Source organism: Eucyclogobius newberryi, unplaced genomic scaffold, assembly GCF_026437365.1.
Source record: "Eucyclogobius newberryi isolate DKJ021-1_F unplaced genomic scaffold, fEucNew1.0.hap1 SCAF_9, whole genome shotgun sequence".
Lineage (NCBI taxonomy): Eukaryota > Metazoa > Chordata > Actinopteri > Gobiiformes > Gobiidae > Eucyclogobius > Eucyclogobius newberryi.
Window position 1 is genome coordinate 23,999,216 of NW_027316532.1, and position 21,706 is coordinate 24,020,921.

At 40.8% G+C, this 21,706-nt stretch overlaps 1 protein-coding gene across 2 annotated transcripts in view; it reads right to left on the reverse strand.

Moving 5' to 3' along the window:
* Positions 1 to 21,706, reverse strand: part of lrp8 (low density lipoprotein receptor-related protein 8, apolipoprotein e receptor) — a 255,901-nt gene that overhangs the window by 95,374 nt on the left and 138,821 nt on the right. For both annotated transcript variants that reach the window (XM_072439163.1, XM_072439161.1), the window contains exon 4: positions 6,722 to 6,850. In XM_072439163.1, coding sequence (XP_072295264.1) covers positions 6,722 to 6,850 — 129 coding nt within the window. The remainder of the gene's footprint in view (positions 1 to 6,721; positions 6,851 to 21,706) is intronic.

Below are 21,706 nucleotides of genomic sequence, written 5' to 3' on the forward strand. Positions count from 1 at the left end.
GAATGATTGCACTTTCAGAGTAAAGCGCGGAACAACAGCCTCTAAGTACCACTTGACTCAGCTCTGATTAGAACCACCACTTTAACGAAGAGTAGGAGGAGATGGACACATTATTTAAACACAAATAAACGTCTCTTCTGTCCCCGAAGCCAATGCTAATTATTCCAAGAGACACTCCTATCAGGCCTGTGTTTTGTTATCTCAACATAGAATAATCACTTGTTTGTTAGCACCTCATTCTGGCAGATAGAAAATCCATTTGCAAAGAGTAATACAGAGAAAGAACAATTAACTTTGGGAAGCAACTTTTTTCTCAAGATAAAAGTGTGCAGTTTTATTCGCATGTGTTTGGATCATTTTTTTAATTTATCAGCGCGATGAATCATTTTTATTATTACAGTCAAAACCCATGCTAAAGTGATGAAAAGGCAATCTATTTATTCAGACATAGACAGAACTTGAGCACACCAACTCATTATGCAAAATAGCTGCTGAAAAATTGCTAGCATTTCAATCGTCCCGTCCCACAATATCACTTTGAAAAGGTATTAAAAAGTGATCAGCCTGTCATAGCGAGACCCTTTTGCATATGTATCACCATAAATGTCATTATTATTTGGTCGGGACAGTGCATATTAATGAACATACATGATATAAACGCTGTAAACATGCCGGATTGCAGTCTAAGCAATGCTCTCCGCAGGTTTTTAGGACTTCAACACAGTCAAAACAGCTCAGCCAAGAGATCAATCATCATCAATGACATTTTATTTGTTCATTCATCTTCTCCTTATCCTTAGTCAGGGTCACAAGGCGGATCGAGACTATTCCCATGAACTTGTGTGATTGGCTTAGATCAGGAGTGTCCAAACTGCATATTGGAATATATTCTAATCGAGAGGGGCAACAGGGTCGACACATCGCTCTCGAGACATCGGTTTTAGGTCCGCAGCGCAATACAGTGAGATGTTACTGAGGTGGTAGTGTTAGAATTATGTCGCTGTAAACCTTCAATCGTCCGGAGAATGGTCCACGGTAGACAGGATTTCAAAGATATAAAATTGAGACGTTTCGGCTGCCGTACGGAAGTCCTTTTCAATCTGAAGGTACTGGGTTGAGAAGCTAGAATGTACCGCTCACTTCCTACGCAAGCATCTTCGCTGTTAGAATGACTTAAATTAGCCGTAAAAAGTACTTCAGTTGAATTCTGAGGACCAAACCAAGGTCCAGCCGCTTATTTTTGACGCCATAGAAACAATATGTTCACGAAGGACAATTTAGACTCTCCATTACAAAGGCACAAGGGATCAAGCGTTAACCACTCTAATTTATTTTCGTTGTCCTCAAGGATTTCCCATTTCAGAGGCACGTAATTTAAAAAATATCCTGGATTGTCACCAAGGGCATAACTTTTGCTTCAAGATTGACGAGGACATTTTACTTTGGTGATGAGTGGGTGGTGTAGTCTAACTTTTTCTGGTGGGTTTGATTTTTCAAAAAGCGTGACAGGCAAGAGCCCTTTTTGCCTTGTTCAACTCAATGAAGGGGAATTTAGACGTTTATTGAGCACGATTGGACCTTGCACCACTGCTTAGAGAGATGCCCTCGGTGTGCGGCTATTTCACAAACGCCTGCTCCAACATGTGATGCGTGTAGCCTCCATCAAATGTGCATATTGGAAGAAAATAAAAAGGAGAGAACCGGGGTTTCTGCGTGGAATCTTGACGTCTGGAGGAATCGTCACTACGTAGTAACGTACTAGACCATCCAAGACACGTGTAGTCCAGCCAACGTGAAGAAAATGTCGAATAAAATGTTCAAATCTATACATTTTAGTGTTGTTGCTCAGGACGGATGTGGAATAACTGATTAAAGTTTGAAAAAATATCTAATGTATGTCACAAGTGTACAAAAAATGCTTTAACATATTTTTCTGAGGATAAAAAGTGATGTAAAAAATCTAAAAATGCAATGGTATATGGACATTTTAAAGCTTTGCACTATGACAGCAGAGATAGGGCTAAAGGCTGGAAAGGGCATTATAGAGTTAAACCAAACTATTTCAATAAAAGCTCATTAATGCTGCGCGTTTTGATTCACGTATATTCTCAGTTGTGATTGAGGTGGGCTCAAAAGTACAAAAATGCAAAGGAGTTTGGTCGGTTGATGCGACAACAGAAGAGCAGCTCAATCTAAATCAACAGCGGTTATTGTTTCCACCTCCCAGAGTCCCTGATGCGATCGGTCAGTCTCTCCTCGTGTGAGCTGGAGTGGACGCAGAAGAAATGGCCAGGAGACGAGTGGTTCTGCCGGGCTGTCAGAAAAATCACACCATGACCGCATCAACCCAACAACAAAGGTGAAAACAAACTCAAACTTTCACTCTTTTGCATCATCTTCAGTCATTTTGCTGTCGAAATGTCCACGTGAGCGAGTCGTGCGCATGAATACGGCTGACACAATAAGGACACGGTGTTTTGAAATGTAAGTTGTTCATTTATGACAATTGTTGGGTAATGCACGTGAGCCTGAGCATGTTATATGTTTTATACCATAGGTTAAACGTGGTGTTAAACATGTTCAAAGTCTCAATGAGAAGCAGGAGTCGCAACCAGAACACGTCATGGGTCAAAGAATGCATGTTTTTTAAAGTACTTTTTTTGCTATTTGTAATTGAATACTGCAAAATAGACAAGTTTAAGTAGATCTGTTTCAGGCAAAGCAATAACATCTCCATATAGCAACAGGTTTCAGAAGTTGCAGTAGCGATTAACAATTTAAAACCAAATATTATATCTTTTGAATGGCCAAAAGTCGTCCAAATGTTGCATATGACAGGAAGCAGAAACCTATGAATACAAGTATCAAACCAGCTACAGGAAAATTGCTTATTTCAGGTTTAAGTTTCAGTTTTTTTTAACAACAAAGTCATTTTATGATAGTACCTTAAAGGCTATATACCCTCCTATATTATGTTGGCAGCAGTGATTGTAATAGTGATCAGGATTAGAACCGACTCGTTACAGCGTCGTATGTAAATTATCTGTCTAACTGATGCACATTATTAACATTCCTCCACATTAGTAGAGAGAGCTCATCATCCACTGACTTTAGTAGAAAGACAATATTCTTCACACTGGCTGATAAAGCCGTTTTCTAATTATAGCAGAAGAGAACAGATGGCTCAGGTCGCAGTGACAATCAGCCAGGGAGAGACCCAAACAAACAAAATAGCCTCCTGCAGCGTGTTCTGACTCACATCTCTGCTATTGGCTTAGTTACAATCGATGTTGGCAATAACACAGCTTAAAGTGAGACTCCTAAACTCCGCCCACAGCCACTGTCCAAACGAGCTGTTAAACTGGGCAGAGTCTGGAGGACTCCGCCCCTGCAGGTGTGCGTTTGTGTGACTCCGCCCCTGCAGGTGTGCGTTTGTGTGACTCCGCCCCTGCAGGTGTGCGTTTGTGTGACTCCGCCCCTGCAGGTGTGCGTTTGTGTGACTCCGCCCCTGCAGGTGTGCGTGTTTGTGACTCCGCCTCTGCAGGTGTGTGTGTGTGTGTGTGTGTGTAACTCTGCCCCTGCAGGTGTGTGTGTGTAACTCCGCCCCTGCAGGTGTGTGTGTTTGTGTGTAACTCCGCCTCTGCAGGTTTGTGTGTGTATGAGACTCCGCCCCTGCAGGTGTGTGTGTGTGTGTGTGTAACTCCGCCCCTGCAGGTGTGTGTGTGTGTGTGTGTGTAACTCCGCCCCTGCAGGTGTGTGTGTGTGTGTGTAACTCCGCCCCTGCAGGTTTGTGTGTGTGTGAGACTCCGCTTCTGCAGGTGTGTGTCTTTCATGAAATAAGAGGCTTCTTAAAATGTTAATCGTAGTTTAATCGTAGTTTAATTGTAGTTTAACCGTAGTTGGCAGCACACACTCATTTGAGGACCGTTACAGCCCACAAAGCTGCTATTTAACCAAGTTTGCAGAAAAATATTGTACATAAATTGACTTGAAATAGTATAATAGCATTACTAACGGCTTTCTTTTCTCAAATTAAATTAAAATCAATGTACTTATCAGACCTGTCTCTCGTCTCATTCAGGGAAGTAAAGCGAATTAAAAGACGATGATTGGCTTTCTTGACATTTAACTGGTTTAGCAGTGACACAATTTAGCAGAATTCTAAACAGGTACCAAACTGAGGACTGCCACGTGCATTTGGAGTTTAAACATCGCTGAAAAGACACGAGTCAGGCGATAGTGGATACAGCCGTCTACTTTCTCTGCTCATTGTCAGTGCAGTTAGTTTGATCTTTATTTGGCTGTTCATCTCTGGTTTAACAAGTGCACAAGCTTTTCAGCCATTCATATTGGGACAAGAACGTCCTCATTCATGAAACACTCTAACTGAAGCGATACTGTGCATACTGCTAATCCATAAAGCGTCTCAGTGTTTTAAAATAGTGCATATACCTCCACCAAACTTGTGATTTCAGAGCTCAAATGGCCTCCACTGTTCAGCTTAATACCCTTGATGCTAGAACCAAAAACATGCATCTTTTGTACTTTTCACTTCTAATCAAATAATTGAATTGCCTTTTTTAAACAAGAACCAGCGTAACAATATAAGTACTCATCTATTTCGACATCTAAAGTAGTATAAGAAAACCGCAGAGTAAGAGTGATTTTTGAAGTGATCCATCTCCATGTTTTTGAATGCTGCGCGGATACTGTGTTGTTTGTAGAAGCGTGTGTGTGCAGTGCATGCATGTTGCGTATGCAAGTGTCACGGATGCAAAATCAATAGTGCTGTAGGCCTGGTGTTGAAACGAACCAAAATCAATGTGCTTTATACACCTTTAATGTCAGCGGGTGAAGCAAAACCTACACAGAACCAGCCAGCGTGGAAAAGAGGAAAAACACGCAGTGGGAAAGAGTCACGAGAGCTCTTTATTCATGTATTCAAAGTGGATTTTAAAACATGAATCACAATACAACTATTACTAATCTTCTTCTATACAGCTTTTGACAGTTTTGGTGTGGATACTTAAAACACCGAAACTACTGATAAAACTCTATATGCATTCTATACTGTTTCTTTTCATATCTTTGCTTTTTTCTTTCCTCCAACTCCAAACAGTTTCATTTCAAAGTGTCGGTTTGAAGTTGGAACAATAAAGACCCTCCAAACCCTTTTCCCCCTCAGTGCATGAGAGTACAATGACTTATCTTTAAACAAACAGGAGCAAATAAGCAGGTTGACCCCAAATGCAACTGAATAATGATGAGCCATTATTCGCAGCACAGCTTGATAAACACTGAATAAATTACATTGTTATGGATATTAATACACTTTTAGTCAGTTAAGTGGCTTATGTAGGAAGATACTGTGAGTTGTGAGGTAAAGTAAAATTATATTCAGTAACGCCATTTACTTCACTCAAGAAAAGGAAAGTCTAAGGACAAAACCACAAGCCAGTGAGCACCATGACAACCACCCAGGCCAGTGACAACTACAAAGGCCAGTGACCACCACACAGGCCAGTGACCATCACACAGGCCAGTGACCATCACACAGGGCAGTGACCACCACACAGGGCAGTGACCACCACACAGGCCAGTGACCACCACACAGGGCAGTGACCACCACACAGGGCAGTGACCACCACACAGGCCAGTGACCATCACACAGGCCAGTGACCACCACACAGGCCAGTGACCACCACACAGGCCAGTGACCACCACACAGGGCAGTGACCACCACACAGGCCAGTGACCACCACACAGGCCAGTGACCACCACACAGGCCAGTGACCACCACACAGGGCAGTGACCACCACACAGGCCAGTGACCATCACACAGGCCAGTGACCACCACACAGGGCAGTGACCACCACACAGGGCAGTGACCACCACACAGGCCAGTGACCACCACACAGGCCAGTGACCACCACACAGGGCAGTGACCACCACACAGGCCAGTGACCATCACACAGGCCAGTGACCACCACACAGGGCAGTGACCACCACACAGGCCAGTGACCACCACACAGGGCAGTGACCACCACACAGGCCAGTGAGAACCACACAGGCCAGTGAGAACCACACAGGCCAGTGAGAACCACACAGGCCAGTGAGAACCACACAGGCCAGTGACCACCACACAGGCCAGTGAGAACCACACAGGCCAGTGACCACCACACAGGCCAGTGAGAACCACACAGGCCAGTGACCACCACACAGGCCAGTGACCACCACACAGGCCAGTGACCACCACACAGGCCAGTGACCACCACACAGGGCAGTGACCACCATGACAACCATGGACCCTCCATCTGAAAACCTACGTACACCTGAGAAATGATCTTATTGTTGAATGTGTTTTGTTTGCACTGTATCATTTATTCCAGTAAATCAGGAACTGCAGATGGAAATGAGATACTTCGCTACAATCTGGTTCAGAACATCTTTGTCTTTTACAATCTTAACGTCTCTGCACACTGTCCCTTCAAGATTAAACTAAACCAAACCTTTGAAAGACACCAAAGTGATTGTAACTAAATTCTAGTTTGGAATCTTTGGCCAGATGGACTTCCAGCCACATTAAATAAAACTAGAGGCTTCAATAATCTTTCTCAGGAACAAAACAACAATGTGGGCATTTACAGCTGTCAACAACTAAAAAGACATTTGTTGTTTCCAAAACTATTGCTATATACATACAAAAAAAAAAAAATCTTACCGGCTGCGCATTGATCCTCGTCTGCCCCGTTCTCACAGTCCCTCTCCCCGTCGCATCGCCATGACAACGACACACACTTGCTGGTGGCTCCCCCGCAGTCAAACTTATCCGGCGGGCAGGTCTGTCGGCCTGTGAGGAGAGAGAAACCAGACGGTGAAAAGGTTGGACTGGTAAACGCGAGTCGAGGAGTAAAAGATGAAGACGGGAGGCAGAAGTGAGAAAAGAGGAGGAGGACGGAGCAGAGACGAGGGACACACGGTAAATGGAGCTGCTGGGTAACTCGGTTATCGCGTCGCTTGAATCGATTTGCCCTCAGAGCCCTGCAATTTACCCAGACACTCAACATGGAGATGGAAAAACAACTGTGAAGGAAAAACTGCAGCACAGAACAAGATGCATGCTGACATCTGAGAAAAAAAACTGCTCGAGTTAGCAGTTCAGTGTCTAAAAGAGGCCTGAACAATTAAAGGGGCACCATGTAGGGGTCATCAGCTGCTCTTCTCTGTGTGCTTTGCCTATAATGTAACACAGAATGACCAAAGACATATATTATGCGTCCTATTTATTATCAAACTATAACATACATATTTTGGAGTTTGTTCTAAATCACAATATTGAGCTAAAACATAATAGAAGCAGGTCCATTGTGGCATTTCACCACAGCAAGCGGCAGATTTTCATGTTTTTATATCTATTGAAAATGGCTGTGTCTGATTTTTAGTTGCAGGTGAAAACAGACATTTTCTGAGTGGTTTAATTTGCTTCTCTATTTCACAGTCACATTTTTGGGCATTACAAAAATAAATTGAATTGAACAGATGAACCTCAGTTGTAGGACAATACGGGAAGTTAATGATGAGCGAACACTATTAAAAAGAATATTTTACATTAAGTATGTCCTCTTTAAACTTTCGCTTCCAGACAAAGTTACAGGTCAGATCTGTGGAGAGGCAAGCACACACAGTACACAGTAAGAATGTATGATTTTACTGTATTTTTGAGCATTACATTTATTAATAGCAATTGAATCAATGCAAAATGTATTCATCAAAAGGAACTCTTCAGGTAAAGCAAAAACATCTTCACGGTGACAAGCAGGCAGCGGACCCCCCCCAACCACCACCAGTTGCATAGTGCACCTTTAGCAATAGTAACATGCTATTTTCTGCTTTCCGTCCACTAATGAAAATAAACTTCAGGGAGGCTTTGTTGTTATAATTGGTACAGCAGTTTAAATCTGCAGTGGTTGATGTTCAGCAAATCAATCAGAGCAGTTTGGTTTCTTCACACACGTTGATCTGGGATATTTATGTCCTGTTTGAAATCATAATATTGAACTGAGTTTCCTCTAAACATGGTAAATCATCAATCTCTTATCAACCTCATGTAAAAGTGATGATGAAGTGGCGGTATCTGGTTCACAGTCGCGCCCTTGGACACAACAAACGACTTTGGACTTTCTGGTTAGTGAACAAAATGGCTCTAACATTTGAGCTCCTGGTAACATGTGACCGTCGTGACCACCGGGTGCATTCCGTCCACGCACAAATACCTTAATTTCCAACATGAACAAAGCTCCACTTGACATTCACCTGGAGCGTTTTTGAGATGACTACGCTCTCAAACCACTTGAACGTTTGAATTCAGCTGAATATCCCCTCCCCCCCCTCTGTTTTTTCTTCTCCCGGCGTATGTCTTCACTCTTGCCTGTTATTGCCATCAGTTATTGCGGCTCATAAAAGTTGTTTTGATGTATCAGTCATGTTGTCACCCAGACGGCGCAGGCAAAGTGAAGTGGCCCCACCAGACCCGGGCCCATTACAGCAGAGAGACGGCCATTGTTCCTACACGTGTTACCCGCTATATTGCTCTGGGAGGGCGAAAACACACATGTCCGATCCATCACATTTACCGCGAGTCCCCGGGCAGCCCGCTTCCCCCCCACCGTCTGCGCGGTGCATACTGTACGCCTATCGCTACGGTGACTCGTGACCCGTGATCCAGAATACATTACAACTCTGTCAACTCAGCTTCATCATTTAAACATAATCTGTCACAGGGAAACTGCCTGGCTCCGACTACCTTGTCCGAGCGGAAAGACGGACACGTGTTTGATGAATTGGCTGAGAATAAATTAGGCCCGTGAATGGGGGTCTAAGAAATCGACACAATAACAATAACAATTGATACTTGAAAGCTAGTGACGACTCTGATGTGAGCAGGTAACGATACGGAAAAAAGACTAATCTATTCTGTCTGTTATGCGTGTGTACTCCTTTTGGGATGGGCATTCATTAGAAATACCTTATCCATGGTTTGTTCACATGTTAGACCTGGTTTAGTCACATTTCAGACAATATTTAACTACGGGTTTCTGGTGGTATTTGGAAAGTTGGTACCTGGTGTGAAAACTACTAGTCTAGTATAATAGCATGAGTATAAGAACACGTCATAATGTTAAAGAAACTAAATATTTGGTGTAATATGCCCAGAGTCAGGACTAAACGTAGACCTCAGAGACCGGTCTCCTGCTGGTGCCAACATTTCAGTTTTATGCAATTAAAGTCCAAGATTTAAATCCAAGCTAAATGACTGTTTTGTTTAGCCGCGTCTATGACTGACATCATTTTACCTGGTTTTTAATATTTTAAAATTCCACATTATTTTAATTTTTACTCTGACGTACATTATTTTATATTTTTGTGTTTTTCTTTTTTAGTTGTGTTTAAACACTGTAAAGCACTTTGAATTGCAGTTTGTATGAATTGTGCTTTATAAATACATTTGATTTGATGGTCCCCACCTTTAATCACTTACCTTTGCCTCTCACCCAAGCCCCTTTCAAGTCATTCAGAGAAATACACTCTCTCCCCATTTCTTGATGCCATTTGCCTCTTTGTCTCCACCAGCCAGTCCATTCTCTCCTCTTCTCCTCTCCACCACTAATATTTATCCCCCACGCTATGAGATTTTTTCACAATCAGATCCATTATAATCATCCTGTCAAATTGCTGATGTTTATATATTTTTTTATTAACATCTCCTTGCATAATTCATACAGAAGGTTTCTACCAATTTCTCTCCAATTACCGCCGCCATTAGCACTGACAGTTATCTCTGCTCTAACATTTATAAAAGTAACAATAGCCTTTCTTTGTTAACACAGTTTGGGCTACTCCAGTGTCTGATCACAACCCCAGCTCAACTGCACCTCCGGGGGCCTCTCCATGCCATACCTGTTTCTTACAAATCCCATTCATTTCTCAAGTTTCATTATGATTTTTTACAGCGCCGAATAAATTGCTTTTCCATCCCAAAGTAGACCCCTGCTGAGGGAGGCTGGGATTTGTCCGACGCTGCCAGAATCGTCTTCTTTTCACCAGCACAGTCGCTGAAAAGGTGCTTACTAATATTTCAGTTTTACACCCGCCAGCTCCCTTTCTGCTCTACTGTCAGATACGCTGAATATACGCCAGTGTTTCTGAAGCTTCCCCAGTGCCGCTACCTAAAATAAGCCTTGCCCTGGCCTTTAAGGAATAATAGATGTCCAAAAATCCACCACCATCAGCACTAGCACTTATGACGACCGAGGCTTTGATGCACGGACCTCCGCCAGACCCGACGGATTCTGAATGCCAGCGGGAGGCGTGCATTCCGGCGATAATGCGTAAAAGAAGAGCAGACGGATCGGACGGCGTCGCCTCGACAATGTGTCCGCGCCGGTGAATACACGCCGGGGACGCATAATTCACCGGATGGCGGAGGAGATTGAACTACTGTAAATGGATGTCTATAGGGAACCATACGTGTGCTCTCAATAGTGCCACGGGGGATTCTGAGAACGGCGCTAAATATGCGTCGGCGGTTGGCGCGCTGGAAATAATGGACAAACGCATTGCTTCCTTTGAATGTGTCAAAACAGATGTCGGACATGATGGAGTGTGTGATTTCAGATGTGCCGCTTGGACGTGACATTGTTGACAACTCGGCTCGATCTGCTGATGGTTCCTTAGAAATGCCTTCAAAACACCAGCTGACATATCTGTGAAAGCTCCTAAACTTTGGAATGAACTGTCCATCTACTTGCATACACCAGACACTTTCAAAAAACTGCTGAAAATGTTCTTTTTTGAGTTTTCTCAGGGCCACAATGACTTTAAATGTTGTATTAATAATGCAAAATATGCTGTTATTTGCCACTGTGAAGCCCTTTGTGATCCATGTCCCCGAAACGTGATGAACAAGCACACTTTACTCACTTTTATACATAATTTTATTCCAGATAACAATTGGTTCTTCAAGCTATGTATTTATGAAGTGGCAAAAAAAGATATATGTAAAAAAATGCACGTTTTGACTATGTATGTACCGTATTATCCGGACTATACGTCGCACCGGAGTATAAATCGCACCAGCCAAAAAACTCAGGAGGTAGAGGAAATGCAGAGTCTTCTTCTGCATCACTTAGAGCCTAGAGCGCCCTCTTGAGGTTGTCAGTGGAAAATAATCAACATGTGAAATGCGGTTGTCAGTGTGAAAATAACGAATAATATCACATATAAGTCGCTCTGGAGTATAAGCCGCACCCCGGCCAAAACTATGACTTATAGTCCGGAAAATACGGTAACCAAGTTCAAAGGCGCGCCACAATGTAAACGCTGAGCCTGGAAAGTTCCACAGTATGGCGTTCAACTTTTCTACCTCCATTTGTCAGTCGTGTTCACTTTTAATACATTTTATCAACACAAAACAGTCACAAAACACGTATTGAAGATCAAACCTCTCCATGAAAAAGCTGATCATTGGCAGTTACAAATCTCTCTTCAAAATACGAGCTATAGAATACAAAAAGCCCTCCCAACTCTGAGTAAACTCCAGGGGCCCCCAAACCAATAAGAGCGTGAGTGGCAGCTGGGTTAAAAGAACAACCATGGTTCCACCGTCTCCTAAATCATTCAACGCTGACAACGGCAATCCCCCGTGATTGAGACGATCAGCGATGTCCCACGAGCAAAACTGTTAAATAAAGAATGAAGGCGATTCCAGTTTCATATTCAAATTAAACACGCGGCTATTATAAAGATTGTGCACAAAGGGATTCTATTAGACATCGTGGCGAGTCGGCCAGACGAGCGATTCCACCCACACACGTAGACCCGTTTGTACCATGAAGGTTAAGACGGCAAATGAGGGTCGACTGGAAAGCGTTCAAGGCAAAAACAACTGTCTGATAAATATTAGCTTACAAAGACAACAAAACAGCAAAACAACAGTATTGCCAGAGTTTTCTTACACATTCGGGCTATCAAATGTGTTAATTTTATGTTTTTTTTTAATTTTAAGTGTCTGGGCATAACAACACATATCCAGTTTGACTTTAAACCTATTTATCTTGTATTTATTCAACAACAGTACATGTTTTTTTATTGCTGAAAATGCCTGTTTACTGTGAGCGAGCGTCACTTCCATGGAGACAAGAAGGCGGGCGACCTTCCACCAGAAAAGTTGCAAAATAACCATTTGATCCCATTAAACCAAGGGCATTTTAGAACAAATTATGTAGATATCATAAAAAGTAAATAAAAAAATAAGCAGAATGGCTGCCTTTAAACACAGCTTTTCAGAACTATTGTTATTAAATGTAATGACATTTGAAAAGAATTGTGCAAATCTTTGCTCAACAAAGATCAACTCGAAGGCATTTCTTAATTTTAGTGGTGAATTTTATGCATTTATTTATTTTGTTTGCTCAAAGCCAGCGCTTGAACTCAAAAACTCACAGTATGTCATCATCAATGCGTTTAAAATGGCTCCTCAAACCAAATGAAATGATGAATAGATTGATAGTGATGTTCCTTTCCACCATTGAACTTAAGTATAATTAATATAAATGATTAGATGCACTCACTAAAAGATGCTAATTATATACACGTACACAAAAGAGACAGTGAAGTTGTCCACGTACTTTTGAAAGTCATGCTTTTTAGCTAAACGCTGACAGGAGCTTCCGGCAGCAGAGCAGACTCCAAACAGCATCGACAGACTTATCGACGCAGCGCTGAGGCCGGCTGGTGACTGGACGAGTATCGACATTTCATCGCACTCCAAGCCGACTGTGTTTGGTTCAGTGTTACAGAAGACCTGCTGCTGCATTCATTCATGATTTTCAGATTAAAACTGTTAAGGGCTTCCTGTGGCTATTGTTATATATGTATTTCAGTGGTTTTATTTTTTTAATTTAACACATAAACAAACGTAAATAATTAAGCAAAAGAAAAGAAAATGTACTACCGTATTTTCCGGACTATAAGTCGCACTGGAGTATAAGTCGCACCAGCCAAAAAATGCATACTAGAGAAGAAAAAAACACGTACAAGTTGCACTGGAGTATGAAATGCGGTTGCAAGTGTGAAAATAACAAATACTATCACATATAAGTTGCTCCGGAGTACAAGTATATAAGTATAAATATAAGTCGCACCCCGGCCAAAACTATGAAAAAAGGTGCGACTTATAGTTCGAAAAATACGGTAAGTATCTCAAAAACAATGGGCAGTGCATAGAATAGCTTTGCCAATTTGTGCTGTCTTCATCATCAGTCTAATTCACCAATCAATGTCACCAAAAGTAACAAGCAAACATGGAGCAGAGACTAAATTCGGCCTAAACATGATCTAAACTGGACCAAAAATAGACCTAAATTGCAGTGAATAATGACCAAAAATGAGTACAGACAGGGAAAATATGCATAACAGTACCCAGCTAAAACCAACCACTCTGCCACTACTCTACCCTCACTATATTTTTTTTTCTCACACACAGAAAAAACCAAAACAAACACATTCTCCATCATCTTACAGAATGAACACGTTTAGTCCGCCGGGTAAGAAACACACAGACAGACAGAGGGATGTGAAGAGCCAGGGATGGCGTTTCCTGCCGCCGCCTGGAGCAAAGACGATGGAGCAGCAGCTGTGGGTGGAGTAATGAGCGATGGTGGCTGGACGTAGCCGGAGCTCAGGTGGACAGATGTACAAAGAGCAGATAAAAGGGTCAAAACTGTGACAAAGTTAGATCATCACGGAACGATCAAGAGACAACAACAAAAAAAGGTCCATAAAAGCACTTATTGTATGTGTATACTTATTTATATACGTTTAAGCAATTGATCAGTCGATGGTGTCTTAATTGAGGAAGGTTTTTATTAGTCTAATCATTATTTTATTGAGGTTATAAAGGATTAGTGTGGATGGGAGCTGGGAGGAGAAGACAGGAAACAGTATTTGTGACCGGGTTGTGAGTTTATTTAGCGTTTTTACATATAAATACACACTAAATACCGGTAGTTGTTTTTGAATTAACTCGTTTGTGCAGTTGGGAACAGGTAATTAGAATTGTTTTGAGAGATTTTTACCAGCATCACCACTAATCGACCAATCCATTAAATAATTAAGTCAACTGCAGCTCGAGATACAGTGCGTACTTGAGGAAGCAATGTTTGAATGCAGTATTTTCACTTTTCTGACTATTTTATTATGTCCAAACAAAGCAACTAAAACATTTAACCAAAAAAAAGAGGGATTAAATATGATGAAATTTTATATTCCTGTTTGAGGGATTCACTTTTCAGCATAATGAATGAAGTTAAGTGCACTCTCGGTTGAAAAACAAAAGTGGCATTTAGCATTTAAGTCAGGCAAGGGTTGTTTTGTAATTTGAAATGTAAAAGTATGTTAAAAAAAAAAAACACATACACAAATTATACATTTTTCTGAACTGTAAAGGCTTGTGTTCATATACTGCACTCTGTCTCTGCAGTTACAGTATTGAGTGTCCAGAGCCTTTAGGATCAAGTGTGCTCTTTCCAAACTATCATACACAAATTATGGAACCGAAACGTTATAAAAATGCAAACGTTTGATGCTATAATATTACATGTTTTCAGCACATTTATTATTATTTAATTGATTTGGCTTAGGGTGACCAGACGTCCCTATTCACCCGGGGCGGTCCCATTTTTGAGCCCTGTGTCCCATTTCCCAGCGGATGTGTCCAAAACCATTGATTTGTTCCAGTTTTCCTGGTTTTTGACCACTCCGATACCTGCCAACAGTAAAGAAGGGAATATATTGTCGTTTATTTAGCCAAAATAGAGAAAATATGGCTTTAGAATAACCAGAATAACACAAAATACACTCAATAATAGAGTCTTTCAGATTATACACTGACGCACAAGTGAGCCGTGACGGAAGTATGAATGAGCCACGAATGGAACGAGTGCATAAAAATGTACTTAATTAATTACCCAGGCTTTTTATCCCAACCCGGATGTGTCCCAGTGTTTCATTTTGAAACTCTGGTCACATTTGTTTGGCTAACTCTGAGTCACACATTGGATTTTTAATGTATGTAAATTTTACATACATTAAAAATCCGCTGTAGTAACATCCAATTATGAAGCGTAATCCATGTGAACAGCCATTAGCAATCTTCTAAATCATTCCTCATATTTGTTCATTTGGAAGCCGAGTTGTGCACTGCAGATCAGCTTCTCTGGACCTCGGGTCAGAAAAACTCATTTCGAGTGTTTTCTTTCTGGAAAATAAAGTCTGCGAATAACATTTCATTGACTCGTTATTCCAATCACAGTGGAAAGTGTCTATTAGCAGCCGTCCGGGTCGCTGTATGCTAATGAAGCAGTGATTAACTACATTCTTAATTCGCCCGCACAAAATGGGAGGAGAGCGGAGCGTTTTAGGGCGCCACGGCAACGACCGCGCTACCACACAGCCGGTGCGTGACGAGCGTATTCCCCATCGCTAAACTTGATTGACTGGCCCGCGCGATGTACACGCAACGGCCACTGCTGGGATGATGTATTCATATAAATGTCATGAATGCAACGTGAGCTCGGGGTTGTCACAACAAGTCAAACTAGAGTGAGTTTAGAGCCGGTGTGATAACGCGACAGGTGACGGACGGTTGAGGTCTGGACGCTGTAGCATGATTTAGCTGTTGCCAGAGCAAAGGAGGCGACATGCACGGACTTAAACAGCGGAAGAGAATAGCATGCATCCTCCAAAGACTGATGAAGCGCTATGATTGAGCGCCATGCTAAGTTTTATGCAGTCTGTAGCAGTTTGTGTTGGGAATGACAATGACTTCACACAAGTCATAATATGATAATATGAATATGGGCTGCATAATATGACAAAATATATGTGTGATATTGCTAGAATTTTAGTAGACTTTTTGTCTTCAAACGTACAGGTCAAATAAGAATAAATACAGACTAAATAGAGAACAGACAAGAAAAAATTAGAAAGAAAATGATGACTGAAATCTTTCCACAAAGCTATCAATTATAGAATATGAATATTGTGTTCACTATATTGCACGGGTCAAATACCGTAGTTTAAGCTGCTACTTTTTGTCCCACGTGTTGAACCCTGCGGCTCATACAATGGTGTGTCTAATTTATACATTTTTACTGGCTAACGGGCACCAGGGGGCAGTCTAGCTGGAAGTGCAAGCGTTTGACACACAGTCAAAGAAGACGTCAGTGGACAGTGGTCAGTTGTGTTCTCTGTATTTTAAGCTTCAAAATGCTGTGTGTGTAGAAATGAGTCTAATGAGGAAGTGACTCAAGACACTGCTGAACACAAAGACACATGCGGAGCGCGGACATGCGATATACGGCAGCAGTGGCAATAAAGAAGACGAGGGAACTATGGCCCAACAGCTAAACATACAACAGCGGATTTGCAATGTTTTTTTGTCTGTACTAATCCCCACTAATTACAGACTTCGGCAAATAAACATGCACAAGATGAGAGCAATGTGATAAACATATGGCGAGTGCTAATCAGTTCAATTGAGAACTAACTTTCTTTTTTGGCAGCGCTTGAATTGATGGTGAATTAACAGTGGGTCTATAACGGCAGATCGTCTGTGAAAAGACATAATGGAAGTGAAGTTGGAGCCAGGAGAGTCGCTCATAAATCTGGCACTGCTGGGCTGCTTGAACACACTAAAGGTTTATCGCTTGGCCAATGTGTGCTGTAAAGACTTAGCGGTAGGCGGGATCAATACAAGAGTCGTTCAAGCGAGTCAGTGGAGAAAATGAACCCCGATGTGACGGAAGAGTATGATCACCTGCCTTGTGTGACGTCCTATTATATCCACTGTATCGTCTGATATTTTTCAAGCGTTCAGCAGCTTTAGCACTAGGTTTTATGTTGGATTTAGGCTGCGAATTACAACGCAGTCGAATCAAAATGTGAATTATCGCAGTTGGCAAATCACAAAGACATTACATTTATAAAAGAAACCAAAAAAGTCATGTATTATCATGTATAAAACCTGCTAAATCTGTAGTTTAGACTTCCACAAACATGTTTACATTGCATTAACAGAACAGACTGTATCGGCCTCTCATCATCGAATTCTCTCACCCTGAACAATAAATCTGTAGAAGAATCTTTTGTCCAATTTTCACAGTATTGTTTCAAAGTAACTATTGTTAAAAATGTCAAATAGTAAAAAACAAATTAAAATAAGGATTGCCTGCCCCCATATAATCTTCACAAAATGTATGGGAAGCTTAAATACCTGTTGTGCTTCTATTAGTTTAGCATAATTTCATATGTTGCTGCCTCAAGGATATGTTTAAAATGTGTTGTTTGTGTTTAAAACAAATCGAATTGCAATTTGATATTTTTCGAAAACTGTTCAGCTCTATGTTGCACGGAAAAATGAACTTTTACCAAAGAAAAGCTTGTGTGTAAATCGATCTGTGGACAAAATAGGCAATTATTGAAATATTCACAATTATTTTACCGATTATAACATGGATTATTACTCGGGGAAAGTGGTTAGTGATCCTTATATTTATAATGTTGTTTATAAAAAAATTGCCATTTTTAAATCAAGCATTTAAAACAAACTTATTTAAGAAAAGTTAGTTCAACAGATACTCACTGATAAATTAAAGCTGAGGTACTTGATTTTCAACCCGTGTAATGAAAGTAGGTGAACCTGTCTAACTTTTCCCTAGCGCTCACATCTCTTGCATTTGGCCTTTTTTGGTCACTAGCACAGCTTTAGAACAACTTTTTCAGTCAGAAGTGAAGCACAGCCAATCAGCTCTCACCCCAAAGCATCATATAGCGACGTACATGGCTTTTTTACAAGTTTGCAATAGATCCAATGTTTTATAATTTGATGAAGACAGCGGGTTCTGTTTTTACATTGCACTTTCTGGGGGGAGAAAAACAGACTTTAGTCATTTATGAGTTGGAAACCAGAAAGATTCAATTTAGTCTCATCTTCACTTCTATAACCTCCTATTCTTTCCTCTACAACACCATCGAGCATTTTATAGAGCGCTTGGGCTTTACGGGGCAGTATACTGGGCCATAATCTCCATTGTGAAGGAGCGAAACAAGAAAGCAGGAGCAGATACAGCCACGGGGGGAGGCCAGGTCAGTTATTAGTCATAGAGAAGAGAATGTGAACGGTACAAATCTGAGACCAAGGCAATTAGAGAAACAACATCAAGCCCCAGCATCAAACTCAGAGCCGCTGGGCTGGAATCTGATTGAATTGGGGCTTTTCATAACCTCCGGCGCTCCAGCACTGCACAGCCAGCAGTGTCCCGACTCATCCTTCACCACGGACCGGCCAGAGCAAAGGTACAACAGAGAAACAAATACAATGCCATGTTTTTACTGGCTATTTTGTATTCAACTATGGTCTATGTTGATCATTATTTTACATTTAGATCATTGTAAACGGCAATATTGATCTAAAACCGTTTGATAATGGAAAATGGCTTCTTTTTCAGAATTGCAGAGCTTTAGTGACGTTTCACCGTAACAAGCAACAGATTGTTATTTCCCTCTTTTATTGTTGAAAATGGCTTTGTGGCACCCTTGTATGACCTGGCCTCTGTTTTTTTATCTTTTTTTATTTCATTTACAAGCGAGTTCAGAGCAGTGGGCGGGGATAAGGAGGTAGGTGAAAACATTTTCTGCAGCCTCAAACGCAGGACAATACAGTATTACTCAAAGATGCATAATCAATTAAAACACAATTTGAGTAAGTTTATAATGATGGAACACCGTACGTAGATTTTACACAAGACATCCCCTTTAATAAGACATCCCCTTTAATAAGACATCCCCTTTAATTAATTTAGATTTCAAACTAAATATTATTAGCTGAAGGAGAAGCAGGAGTTAACCGAGTACTGTAGTTTAAATAAGGCTAGATCAGAAAATATTTTATTGCCATTGTCAGTGTAAGTTAATTGTAAATTTAGTCTGCCTTTTTTACAAACAAATATGCAATTTACTTGTAATTTTCTTTTGGTCAAACATACAGCGGGATCATGGAGTTAGTTTTGAAGGATTTGGCTCGTCTCAAGTCGATTACAGCCTTAAAAGAAACACAATAAACACAATATATACACTAACGGCAGCAATTAGCGAGACACGTTTGCTAGTGAAGACAAAGAGTTAAAACAAGTACCGTATTTTCCGGACTATAAGTCGCACCTTTTTTCATAGTTTTGCGACTTATACTCACATTTATACTTATATATATATTTATACTCCGGAGCGACTTGTATGTGATATAATTTGTTATTTTCACACTTGCAAACGCATTTAATACTCCAGTGCGACTTATATATTATATTTTTTTCTTCTTTGTTATGCATTTTTTGACTGGTGCAACTTAAAGTCCGGAAAATACGATAAAACACGCAAATTCCTAAAGAAACTTACCACCACTTCATGACATCACCTGGTGGAACAGAACAACCAGAGCTCATGAGAAGAAGATGGATTGAGGATTGAGGACCACGCAAACATCTGAGACGAATGAAGAACCCAACGACGGGGTTAAAAGCTCATAAAAACTCAGCAATTGATTAAAACGGGACCTTTAAATAATCCTTTGCGACGCAGCCCATAATTCCACTCAAATGTCCACACTGGCGTCAGCACTTCCGTTAAATGAGGAGACACTAACAGGTGCAGAGGTAATATGGCTCAAGAATTGCCCTGGAAGCGGTTTAAATGATTTCCTTTATTCCATTTTTGTGCAATAACCTTTACAGAGGAGAAGAGAAGCCTGCAGTCGTCAAAGGCAGTCGGCCTATGCATCAATGATTCATACTGCTCCTACAGATGTATGGATAAGCCAATTATTCAGAGCATGGGACTACGGGGCGACGGGCTTGATGTTAGCCAAGGGTGGTGTTGTCACGGCGAAGCTCATTAACCTTGTTCAGAGCGGCGGCCTTGTTAAGGTGCGCGGGCGACATTAAGGTTTTTGTACCCGAATTAGCGATGTCCTTGGCAATGCCGGGCTAATATATGCAAAAGAATAATGTAACATCCCGTTTGAATGGTAATACCCGCCGTTATTGCGCGGACAGATATCGGAGTTAGTTGTGGTCAATTAAATGTCCGTTTCGGGAGATTGGACACTTATTGGGCAATTATTTGAGTAGTGTAGCATGAGGTGCAGGAAAGCATGAGGTCATAAAGTCAATGGGATGTTGGTATTAGCATTACTTGTGTCGTGCGGTAAACTTTAACGGTGCAGAAATGTGTCCTCCGCGTTTGACCTCGGGGTGGGCGAAAGGTTTTTAGAGCGCGAGTACGAATGAATCACGGTTGTTCACTTTGTAGGCCCGTCTTTTAAGGCTGTAATCGACTTGAGACAAGCCAAATCCTTCAAAACTAACTCCATGATCCCGCTGTATGTTTGACCAAAAGAAAATTACAAGTAAATTGCATATTTGTTTGTAAAAAAGGCAGACTAAATTTACAATCAACTTGCAACTCATTCCATACTTTCTTATGTCTGCTGTGATTATTAAAAAATATTGATAATTCTAATAAAATACTCCGTCGACTAATAAACAATTCAGTCAAGTAATGTGCCACCGACCTTTAAACCGACTAAACTACTAAAGGCTTACAGTTTTATCGTCTTTATATTGCCTTTAGGGGGTAACCAACCATCTCCTGCTTCTGAGAGTTCATACTTCACCGTGATTGGTTGAATGCACCTGTCATTCACTTACCTGACCTATGGGAGCAGTGTTTGTGTTTCAATTTTGTGAAAACGTCAGATCAGGAACGACTGGAGTCAGATCATGATTTGCGAGCATCATAATTATTCACCTCAAAGCGTTTAAAAGCAGAATTCACAACTTTCAGAGGCCAGAGCGGAATAGTAGTAAGCTAGCTAAACAATAACGAGCATGCTAACAGAACACTTCCTGGATGAAAAACAACCATGGATAAAACCCAAGAGCTACTTTTAACCAATTTTGCTCAACTCAGGGACTAAATAATATAATTTAAACTAAATAAAATCATCCTGGTGCAATATTTCCTGTCCATATAACAGCTGTAAATAAGAGTGGTATTATTATTTGTATTAAGAGTATGAGTGTTTTTATAAGTTTTTTTATTATTATACTTCTGAGCCTAATCTGTGTTGTAACAATGGAATTTCCCCATTGTGGGACAAATAAAGGTAATCTTATAAGATAAGATAAGATATTCCTTTATTGTCCACACATGGGGAAATTTCATTGTTGCAACGCAGGTAGATACAGAGGAAAAGGACAGATAACTTATAGGAAGTTTAAAAAACACTCTTAATAGAAGAACTCTTATAAACAAAACTCTTATAAAGAATGGAGGGGAAAAATAAAATAAAAACAAACAACATTACATCAGATAAAATGTTCTTCTTATTCAATCTTATCTTATCTTAAAAAACAATCCTTAGATTTAAATATATGTTCAAGATATCCAAAAGTGTTTACAAGGCTATATTCATTCTTTCTTGACACACTATGTTAGTAAGCCAACATGTAAATAGTATTGATTTTCTAATTATAGTCAAAAAGCATCCGTGTACCCATGATGCACAGTATGACTCACCTTCACCTTCCATGTT